Raw genomic sequence first — 12,308 nt, forward strand, 5'->3', positions numbered from 1 at the left:
AGGTGCCCTATCCATTAGAAGTGAAATTAAAATTAGGGTTGATATCTCCTTTTAGACTGTAGTGATAAGAAGGTGTGGAATTTTTCAAACTAAAGCTGACCCTAACCCGTTGTTTCTTAACCTGCCCCAAACTCAGTCCCAAGTTCTCTTCTACTTTATGACCCATACCCAGTCAAACTCCCATTTAATGACTCATGACTCCCATTTTGATGATACATGGGTGGCATCAGTCACCCAAGAGGAGGAGATGTTGCTAATACATCACCAAAGGGGAGGGGCTCTGCTTGATGTTTGACTGCCTAAACTCACACCTGGGACTCACTTTCTTGGCCTGAACCTTCACAATCTGTGGGTTTGGGGTCAACCCACTTATCACTATTGGACTAGGTTGGATGTGGGTTGAAAAGCAGCTGGTTAGATATGTTTGAAAAAATTCTGATCTACTTATCACTACTGCACACAGTTAATGGTTGGCATTATACTTTCATCATCAAGCCTTCACAGAACTTTAAAAAGTTGGAAATGAAGAGTTTTTTTTTACTTCATAGTAAATAAATAAAATAAGGTATATAAAACCAGCAATTGTTTGTTGTCCACCTATATTCCTACTGGCAGGTCACTAGCCCTCAATTTTACATACACCATTAATTTCAAGTAAAGCTAAAAGCCAAAAAATTATTATCATGCATTATCCAATTGTCTGATTTGTTTTCAGTTCTTTCCAGTTCTTTCCTCTGTTTGGACTCTACTTTACAATATATTCAAGATTTTGCTGAGTCATCTGACCTCTGTGCAGGAACTTAAGCCATTTCACTGTATTAATCTTCATCTTTTATTGTCAAAGACATATCATCTACTATCAGTTTCTCTTTTGTATTTTACCGTTGGCTGGAATCACATATTGTGTTGTATGTTTACAAATGAATGGTGCTTGCAAAGCAACTAAGCTGAGGCATTAATCATGAGTAATCTACTGTAACCTGCAAACAATCTTTTGCTGGGTTCCATAAAAGCAGTTAGCACAATTTGTGTACTTCTAAGTTAAACAAATGCATATAATGCACAGTTCCTAGACAATGCAGCTCTCATGTAACATCACTAATCCACAGTGCTTTTTAAAACAGCACTTACAGTATTTCTGTAAAATCTGTGGCAGGCTGCCAAGTTAAAATTCCAGGTACTATAAGTTTCATTCTCTCAGGTGAGTTGGCAGACCTTTTTACAGTGATTAAATTACTATCGCTGGTTATTAGGGTAAACCTGTGGGGTATCGAATATGAAGGACGGTAGGATTTATTGCTGCAAACATAGCATAGTATAGTAGCATAGTAAGTTAGGTTGAAAAAAGACCAAAATGTCCATCACGTTCAACCTTAATGCCCATATACAACCTGCCTAACTGCTAGTTGTTTCAGAGCAAGTAAAAAAACACCATCTGAAGTCTCTCTAATTTTCCGCAGAGGGGAATTCCTTCCTGACTCCGAGATGGCAATTGGACCAGTCACTGGATCAACTTATACTAAGAGCTATCTCCCATAACCCTGTAATCCCTCACTTGCTAAAAAGCCATCCAGCCCCTTCTTGAAGCTATCTAATGTATCAGCCAGTACGGGGAAGGAATTCCACACACTTCACAGCCCTCATAGTAAAAAATCCTTTCCGAATATATACACAGAACCTCCTTTCTTCTAATCGGAGTGGGTCTACTTGTGTAAGTTGGAAGGATCTACTGGTAAATAAAACTTTAGAGATTATTATACAACCCCCTTATATATTTATACATAGTTATCATGTCACCTCTTAAGCGCCTCTTCTTTATACATAGTTATCATGTCACCTCTTAAGCGCCTCTTCTTCAGTGTAAACAACTAATTTGTCCAGTCTCTCTTAATAACTGAGAATTTCCATACTCTTTACCAGCTTAGCTGCCCTTCTCTGGACCCTCTCTAAATCAATAATGTTGAGCAATAATAATTTGAGCACTGGAGACCAAAACTGACCGCATATTCTAGATGGGGCATTACCAGTGTTTTGTAAAGGGGAAGAATAACCCAGGGCTGGAACTAGGGGTAGGCAGAAGAGGCAGCTTCCTAGGGCCCAACGATTAGGGGGTGCCAGGAAGGAGCCTCTCCTGCCTACCCCTAGTCCTCCTTCTTTGCCATTTCCCCCCCACTTGTGGTGGGGGAATATAACCCATCGCATTGCATGCAAGCCATGGGGTTAACGGGGGGGGGGGGGGCGAGGTAGCCGACTGAGTTGCCAAGGGCAGCTGCTGCTGCCTGGCATTACCTGCTACAGCCAAGTTTATTATCTACAAGGACTCCAAGGTCCTTCTCCATTATGGATTTGCCTAGTGCAGTCCCATTAAGGATATAAGTGACATGTTTTTACATCCCAGGTGCATGATCTTACATTTATCCATATTAAATCTCATAATATTAAATCTCATCTGCCACTTGGACACCCAGATTGCCAGTTTGTCAATATCCTGCTGCAAGGATAAAACTGTATAAAATCCTGGATAAAACTGACTGGGCTGCAGAGTTTTGTGTCATCTGAAAACACTGATATATTACTTATGATACCCTCCCTCAAGTCATTAATGAACAAGTTTAACAAAAGTGGACCCAGTGCAGAACCCTGAGGGACCCTACTGACAACCTTATTCCAAGTAGAGAGTGTACTATTAACAACCACCCTCTGTACCTGATCCAGTTTCCTATCCATGTGAAAAAATATCCCACATATAGGAATGGAAAGTTGGGACATGATATTTACTTAGCCTTAGATGCTAAAAGCCACAACACACATTAATTAATATTTTGCATCCTTAACTTTATTTAGTACAGAGTTGCAGCCTTTACATCCTCCACACTGGCATAGACTAAACTATGTCTGCACCAAACCTTTTTTATTAATCCACTGGTGCATGGACGACCTACAAACTTTGAAAGGGACATTAATACAGGGCTGAATCTGAAACCAGGTGATTTTTGGTCACCCCCATTCTGTCCTGGCCTCTTATAAATACAGATGACCCCACAAATAATTTTAGCAAAATTTTTCACCAAATAATTTCATCTACCTGTGTGTGCTGCAGTCCTTTGTAGCCCAACCTTCTTCTTAAAAGATTGTTTACCCCATCGTCATAATAGAGCCCGCACTCCAGCTGTGGGAAACAATAGTTCCTTTTCTAAAAATTTCCCTCCCTGTGAGTGCCTCTGTGAAAGCTACCAGTGTGGGCAACCATTTTGGGGCACATGCATTGCCTAGCTTACCCATTACTCACATGTTTTTGAAGTAAGACCTGGGATATGTCCACCACAAACATAAATAAATAAATATATGTTGTTGTTATTATTATAACTACTACTACTAATATGCCACAAAGACAAAATAACCAGTTATAAATTGTTATTTCAATCCCCTTCATTTATCAGAAAACTAAGGATGCAACATATCCAGGATTCAGTTCAGACAAATCCGAGTTCAGCTAAAGATTTGAAGTCTTGTGAAATTAAAGCTCTAAAAAACTGAACAGAATTTTGAGTTCACAATTGATACAATTTTTTTTTTCAAACACAAATGCCTAGAGGCCACAGAGGAAATTATGAATAAATATAGTAGCAATAATGCAGCAAAAGCCAAGTGCAACATTAAAAAATATCAAAACATGAATACAATTAGAAATAACTTATGCTTATTATTTTAGGGAGTTTTTGTTTCACCATAATTGGGTAAGTGTCACGCACACAGTATCCCAAAACTCAGAACAAAAGCCAAGGTCCCGGTCTGAGCTAACTCTTCTGCCTATAACAGTCACCTTTCCCTTCGGGAGGAGCCCTCCGCTACTCGGGTGCCGCCAGGACTTATTGTGAGAGGACCAGGGCAAATGTTCTGAGCAAGCTAGGGAACCTAGCGTTATGCAAAGTTTGGGGAGGAGAGACAATGTGAACAGGCCGAGGTCAAACCAAACAGGCAGCGAGGTACAAAATCGAATTCTGGAAAACGTAGTCAGTAACAGGCAGAGGGTCAGTACAGGCGGCAAACAGCAAGGTCAGAGTCAGGCAAGGGTCAAAACACAAATCAGTATCAAGAAACAACAGAAAACAGGAACCAGGAGGCGAAACCGAAGTTGGGCACTGAAAATACCCACAGGCGCCTTTAAATATTTGAATTTCGCGCCTAGCGCGATGACGTCATACGCGCGGCGGTCTTAAAAGGATGCGCGAATACCTTTGCGCGCCAGAGGAGCTGGAGGCACGCATCGGCGGCACGAAGAGGCGGGCGTCCCCGCCTAACCACTGGACCACCAGATATTATTACAGTAAGTAGGTGCGATTGGTGTAAATATGCAGGAAATATGAACTACAGAAAAATATAGGATCTGAAAATACTTGGGACCTAGGGTTTCTGGATAAGGGATCTTTTTTTAATTTGGACATACCTTAAGTCTGCTAAAAATGTGTAAACTATAAATAAACCCAATAGGATTATTTTGCCATATATTTTTGTATTTTTTTTCTGAATGTTAAATTTGGTATTCCAGCTTCAGTGTTTTGAATGCCTCAAAGAGAACTGCAGTTTCTATTATTTCTCTCATTAGATTGCTGGCTTTATAAAATTAATCATTTTTCTCCAGCTTCTGAATGCAGTGTGCTCTTTATATGACATACTATGTATATAAATGCTAATGAAAATAAGTCTCTAGAATTCTCAAGCAGGATCCATAAAATCTAAAGCCTACAAATAAATACAATTTACTTTAAGAAATATATATCTAAGAGTAAAACGACCTTAATCCCATGAGGGTTACACATTTTAGCACGTTGTACTTATGCTTCCTTTCTTAAAGGAGGACTATAATCCCAGAAAGAATATTTAACCAACAGATCATTTTAAAAGTAACCTATTAAATAATCTTACCAAATTGGAATATATTGGTAAATGTTGCCATTTTACACTATTTACCTTAAACTACAATTTGTGATAATCTGTGTGGCAAATTTCTATTCAGAATTACCCAATGGCACATTCTACTAGAAAAGTATATCTTTTATGAAATTGGTTTATTTAGATGAAAAAGTGTTTAATCATATGGGCTGTTTTGTGCAATACATTTTATAGAGACCAGCGATGTTCAGGGGTATAGTTTTCCTTTCCTTTAAATGAGCCCTCATGAGTAGCAGAACCTAGCCTGGGAACAAGAACTAAGATCCTGACAGAAGAAAAAAACATCAGTAGATTATAGTAACATAGTTTTAAAAAGGTGTATTATTTATAATTTAATATAAAGCAGTGTTTTTTTTACTTTTTCAGCAGAAACAGATAATGTCTGAGATTCAGCTTCATGTTCCAAAGATTTGCATACCATTATTGTTATTTCATTACTACTGTTTATATTTGTTCTAGGCTTTACTGTATTACCCTTTCCTAACAGTTTTTTTTACTGGCTTAAGGTTACTTTAGGAAAAATACAATTCTAGGCAATGATCTTATCTCATAGCAGAGCCTTAAATCTATAGATTTTGATTTGTTAGTAATTAAACTTTCTTATTGACAATGTATTGACAATGACTAATCATGGTCATTGCCAGGAAAAAACTTCAGGGGGATCAAGAAGGCCCATCCTGGTAGACCCATAGTGGAGACCCATAAGTCAAGAAAAACATATATAAACAAACTACTTTATGTTATTAAAAGATTTGCCTACCTTGAAAGAAGCTTTTTACTCTGAGATAACTGACACTAAGACGAAGAATAGATAATTTATCCAGTTTTGCAATAATTTCAGGAGGAAATGGAAGGAGACTGGCAAGACGATCTAACTCAGCATTCAAACGATCTCGATGTCTCTTTGAAGGATTTGATTTTTCACTTCCTGACGAAGGCCTTCTGTGGGATAATGCAAAATCACAAATTTAGTGTCAATATGTGCTTTACAAAACCACTGCCAGTAGGGTATGAGTGTACAGTTATGGACTTGGGACATGGATTTTCAGGATAGGAGGTCTTTTAATAATTGGAGCACTATTCCTTAGGGCTAATGAAAAAGGGTTGCATGGATAATAGATTTGTGACGCGTCTGTATCTGTACTTAAAGTAGTGCAACTTAAAAAAGATGGATAAATATATCAATACAAGTTTTTTAGATGATCCAATTTGGAGGGAAGTTTTTCAATTTGAATATACAATTAGGTTTATATAATTTGTCTGATATGAATCTATTGTATTGTAGTTCCATCTAAATATTCGGAAAGGGTTTTTTACAATAACAACTGTGAAGTTATGGAATTCTCTACCTGAATCAGTTGTACTGGCAGATAAATTAGAGACCAAGAGGTTGGATGGCTTTTTAGAAGGTGACAATTGCTCAGGGACTGGTCCAATTTCCATCTTGAGTCAGATAGGAGTTATTTCCCCATTTGTAGCAAATAAGACAGCCGTTAGAAGGGTTTTTTTTGCCTTCCTCTGGATCAACTAGCAGGTTTCATATAGGCATAAAAGGCTGAACCTGATGGACCTGTGTTTTTTTTTCAACCTCACTTACTATATTTCTATGAATCCAGTTATCATGAATATCTAAATTAAAACAATTTGAATAAATTTATTTTTATTCAAAAAAATCCAAAAAATTGGCACTATTTTGGATGCATTTTAAACAAGAAGGAAGGGCATTTTGGCATTTTAGTGTCAACAACAGTGCAAGCTAGAAAGCTGTATTTATTCTGCAGAAAGCTTTACCTGATTAAACAGCCCTTGAAGCTCCCTCTATTTGTTTAAGATAACAGTTGCCATTTTCAGGCCCAGATTTGTGGTGAGACCACAAAGGCCCTGGGCCGAAGGCGGCAGGACTTCAGGGGTGGCCCATCTGCCTGTAAATTGGGCCAGGAGCAAACTAAGCATACTCGTGCCTGAAGGGTTTTTAAGACAGAAGGAAGTCTGATGTCAAAGAACATGTGTACACAAAAGGAGAAAAGAAATCCTTTGTTTCTTTTGATAGAAGACTCAGCTTTTCAGTGAGTGCTTATGATTGTATTTACATAGACCTTTCTGATGAAGCTTACTTTAATAAGTTTATACCTTTCCTTCTCCTTTAGGGCTCTGGCACACGGGGAGATTAGTCGCCCGCGGCAAAGCTCCCTGTTCGCGGGCGACTAATCTCCCTGAGTTGCCTTCCCCTGCCATCCCACCGGCGAACATGTAAGTCGCTGGCGGGATGGAAGACGCGGCGGCGCGATTTCGCGCAAATCGCCGAAAAAGATTTGCGAGTCTTTTTCGGCGATTTCCCGAAATCGCCCTGCCGCGTCTGCCATCCCACCGGCGACTTACATTGTCGCCGATGGGATGGCAGGGGAAGGCAACTCGGGGAGATTAGTCGCCCGCGAACAGGGAGTTTTGCCGCGGCGACTAATCTCCCCGTGTGCCAGAGCCCTTAAATATATTATAGCACACACATTTTATAACAGCGGAAGAGACACATAAGAAATCATTTTTTTCCACTAAATCTGTTTACTATTAATACAACACTGGTAAGGATCCTTACTATACACTTTTGGCCTCTGAGTCCAGAGAAGGGTATGGCATTAATTTAGAAAACAGTTGCTTTTAATTTAAAGGGTTTTTTCACCTTTGAGTTAACTGTAAGTATGATATATAGAGTAGTATTCTGAGACAATTTGCAATACTATAACATATTAAATGTTGCATAAAAGCTTAATACTACCATTTACTGTTCATCTTACCTTTTAAGGGACCTACATTAACAAGTCCAGTTCCATTTTTCCATTTGTTTGGACTAACAGCTAAAAAAATTACAGGAACTACAGGAACTGCTAGTGTTTTTAGGCTTAAAGCACATGTAAAGCCTACATTTGCCTACAATGTATATCAGTTGGGCACGTCTCCCCCACCCAAATGGCATCATTTGTACTGCATATATCCCCCTCCGTTTGCTATCACCATCACATTTTCCTAAAGCAAATAGCAACTTTTACCCAGTGGCCATTTTTCCTCTGATACATAATCAGATACATTTAAATCTGCAAACAGCATACACACACACAGACCCTTATTCAGCATACATTTAATCAAGAATGCAGCCTCACACAGGCAGAATTGTCTGATAAAAGGTCTGCTTTGCTTGAGCTGAGCTCAGGAGAGGAGGTTAGGAGAAAAAAATAGCAGCAGACAGCTAGAGCTGAGTTTCTATGGGAGCCAGCAATGCTGGTTCACTGGCTGCTAGACTGTTTAGTAATCTGAGCTTAGAACAACTGAGCATGCCCACAAGCCAACAGCCAACGCAAATTCCTGAGGGAGGGGGCCGAGTGGGTTACAGGAGGAGAAGGAAATCTAAGTGATTAAGGGGATGCTGCAGCCTTACTATTAACCTCTGGACAGAGTGCCAGGTATTGAAAAATTTCAAAGAGGCTGTTCACATCATTACATTTTTGTGTGTGGGGTTTACATGTCCTTTAAAGGGGTTGTTCACCTTTAAGTTAATTTTTAGTATGATGTAGAGAGTAATATTTAAAGAAAATTTGCACCTGATCTCCACTTTTTATTATTTGTGGTTTTTTAATTATCTCACACTCCAGTTAGAAAATGTTAGCAGTTATATGGTTGCAAGGGTTTAAATTTGTGCACAGGGTCCTATAACATGTAGGTACTGCTTACCCAATGGTAATTACAAGGTTTCCACTGCAGATAGTTGAGTGATGTAGATCTGGCATACCTTCAGTGTGTCTGAGGTCAGACACAATCTGTTTTTATGCTCTAGCCCTTTATAGTGGATGGGAATATTTAGAAATTTGAGGGACTACTGCTTGCTTCTCATGAATAAAGCAAATAGCATCCATGGAATCCTATACTAAAATCTTATCATTTAGCAAAGTATATTTTGATTTGAAATAACAAGGGGGCCAAGCATTATTAGCCTTTTCCACCAAGACTAGTGCACAGAAACCAGTTATAGTTGCAGCTCCTGCAGTTACAATGCGTTAAGGTCCAATCAAACATGCGTCTCAAACACATCAAATGCAGAAAAAAAACCCTTGAAATTTTTATAATGCCACCTGGAGTTCAGGCAGAAGGAAGGTCTAGAATGCATTGTAGACTGAACGGCTGTTTGCAGCTGACAAAGGAACTCCAACTATAATAAAGATATGCTTACAATTTTACTTACTTGAAATGCCATTGGTATAAAAACTACATTAGGCCAAAGGAAAAGCATATAAAATACCATCATGATTAGCTGTTAAAAAGTTAAATAAACTTCAGATATATTTTAAGTCTCATTAAATGTACATTTTATTTACATTTTAACTAACATAAGGCCGTTTAATACACATACCTACTTGTGAAAAAAACAACAAGGAGAGTATCAGGTTGTACTGGCAACTAAGATGAAAATAATTTTAAGGCCAAATGCATCCACTGGATGTTTAAAAAAGCAAAGGTCTTAAATCAAGCAAGGGTGCTATGAAAATATACTTTTGCTTTCTGTGTCCAGTCAGGTTTAAGCTGTTTAAAGGACAAATAATGCCATTTGGGTGGGTAGACATGCCCAACTTGTAGGCTAATGTAGGCTTTACATGTCCTTTAAGCAGTTTTTCCATAAATTTCCAGCTGCCAGTTTACAGTCTTTTGATGACAATGAAAATGTGGGACCGTGCCTCAGTGATAGGCATAGCAGCAAATTCAATTCAGAGTTTTTCATCTGTGGGCTTACACAAAATAATAGATATTCTTCCATGCTGAAGAAAATACTGTGTATAATTATAGAAAGGGCTTTGATTTAATTAGACATTCTACAGATGTAAAATACTTGATTGAAAGCTAATAATTGAACGGTTGATAGCTTTTTACACTGGTGCACTTGGGTCTAGGGGTAAGTGCAGAGAGGTAACCCTGTTTCATTATACATATGGTAAAATTTCCTTTGTGATAGTAAATACAGACATAAGAGGGCTATTTATTGCTCACGAATTGCTGGACTAAAAATATGTAGCCAAGATATTAAAATGCATTTAATCACAAGTGCAATTGTTAATGTGTCAGCTATAGTTCCTTCAGATATAGAAAACTGTGTTTAATTTATAGTTTGCATAGAAAATGTTCTTATAAGCATTAATCTAGTAAGAAGCATTCTGTGATTTAATGTTTTACCAGATTTATTTCATTGTCCTAGCCTGCACTCTAAGAACAATTATATTGAATTTTAGTTCTTTGTTAAAGCAGCTCACTGGATTAATGTAAAAATACTACCTTTGTTTTGCCTAGTGTTACAAATTCAGTACGTATTCCAGTTATTTTTATTTCTCTTTATAAAATATCGGGAAATAGATTAAATGAATGAAGGTTTAAATAGTTCTTAGAAGGGTTTAATGCAGTATTATTTTCCCACTGGAGTATGTATCACTACAGAAGCAGTAAAGATATCTCTTAAAACTGCAGCCGACTCTCACATCATGGTGCACCTGTCGCCAGTGAGAACTAAGACAAGCTGGGAAGATAAAACCTTCACTATTAAATGTCTACATTTCAGGACTACAGACACACTTAGCAGTTGGCCCATGTTCACAACTGAAGCACAACATTTAACCCCACCATGTCGGTTTGATCATAACAGCTATTGCTGTAGAATAATGACAATCAAAGTAGAAACCAAGCTGGGCTTTAACAAGAATGCACTCCAATTTCCCCATTTGCCTTTCCAATTTCCCCATATGTAATAAATAACACAAAATTTGCTCAGGGGCAGTAAGTCTTTAGCAAGCAATAACATGTTTAAACAGTAAATGCTAACTGTTGATTAAAACTGATTGCAAAAGATGAACAGACCTGTAACATGTTTTAATACTTTTTATGTCATATTTAAAAGAAAAATTTGAGAAAACTAACATTTTTACACTGTTGAACTTTAGAAAGGAAGACCGAGCACATTATGGATAAGTATGGGGGCAGGTAGAATGTTTTGAACAGCAATTGTTCTGAACGTCATAATCTAGACAGTACAACTGCTGACAGAGCCCATATTCTGCTGTATGGGGTTCCTAAACCACTGCTCTAAACACAATGTGCTGGAGGGGCAGTAGCCACCTTCTGCCTTCATAATGTGTTAAAGAGGTTGTTTACCTTAAAGTTAACTTTTAGTATGTTATAGATACTGAATTAACTGTAGCCTTGTATTTCCTCACTTGCTAAAAAGGTATCCAACCCTTTTTAGAAGCTATCTAATGTATCTGCCAGTACAACCACTTCAGGGAGAGAATTTCACAACTTCACAGATTTCACAGTAAAAAACCCTGTTCTAATATTAAGATGGATTAAGAGTATGTTCTAATCTCAGTGAATGCCTTGTGTCTGCTTGAAGGACCTACAGGTAAATAAGTTTTAGATAGTTTAGTGCAGTGCTGTCCAACTTCTACGGTGCCGAGGGCCGGAATTTCTCTAGCATACATGGTGGAGGGCCGCTAATGGAAGCCAGTTTTGACCACTCCCCTTTTGAAACCACACCCACTTCAAACCACACCTATTTTATCACAATGGTGGTAGTGCAGCAAAATCCCAAATGCTTGGTCCTTACTGTGGGGATATCAACCATCATTCATATGTGAAAGAATTATGTCATATTAAGATATACCCTTAAATTCCATATGCCTCCTCCTCCCCTGTGGATAGCAGGGCAACCCCCAGTACATAATTACACACCTTAGGGGCCATTTAATGGCTATTTCCAGCTGCTAACAAACTCCCACAACAAACCCCTGCCAGGTTCACCTCCCACAAGCAGCATAGGGCAAGCAGAGTATGGCACACACAGGCAGCACTCTGCCTGTCCTATGCTCTCTGTGTGTGCCATACTCTGCCAGTCCTATGCTGTCTGTGTGTGCCATACTCTGCCTGTCCTACCCTGCCTGTGTGTGCCATACTCTGCCTTCTCTATGCTGCCTCTGTGTGCCATACTCTGCCTGCCCTACCCTGCCTGTGTGTGCCATACTCTGCCTGCCCTACCCTGACTGTGTGTGCCATATTCTGCCTGCCCTACCCTTCCTGTATGTGCCATACCCTCCCTGCCCTATGCTGGCTGTATGTGCCATACTCTGCCTACAGTACCTATGAGGTGTGAAGTGAACAATGGGAGTGATTACAGTCTGAGCCTGAGGTGTGATCACTGCAGGGGGTGAACAATGCAGGTATTAAAAGGTGTGAAAAACACAGGGGATTACATTTTTAAACAATACAGAGGGATTACAGCCTGAATCTGAGGTGAGAACCATGCAGGGGGCCAGTTAATCACAGTACTG

At 38.9% G+C, this 12,308-nt stretch overlaps 1 protein-coding gene across 3 annotated transcripts in view; it reads right to left on the reverse strand.

Annotated features, from left to right (window-relative positions):
* ahrr (aryl-hydrocarbon receptor repressor) overlaps nucleotides 1-12,308 on the reverse strand; it is a 191,266-nt gene that overhangs the window by 160,394 nt on the left and 18,564 nt on the right. The window contains exon 3 of one of the 3 annotated variants that reach the window (XM_031904456.1): nucleotides 5,714-5,892. The exons of 1 other annotated variant lie outside the window; for it this stretch is intronic. In XM_031904456.1, coding sequence (XP_031760316.1) covers nucleotides 5,714-5,892 — 179 coding nt within the window. Of the gene's footprint in view, nucleotides 1-5,713; nucleotides 5,896-12,308 lie in introns of all 3 variants that reach the window. One more of the 3 variants, XM_018094922.2, reaches the window with a different exon arrangement.

The sequence above is a fragment of the Xenopus tropicalis genome, chromosome 6 (genome assembly GCF_000004195.4).
Source record: "Xenopus tropicalis strain Nigerian chromosome 6, UCB_Xtro_10.0, whole genome shotgun sequence".
NCBI classification, from domain to species: Eukaryota; Metazoa; Chordata; class Amphibia; order Anura; family Pipidae; genus Xenopus; species Xenopus tropicalis.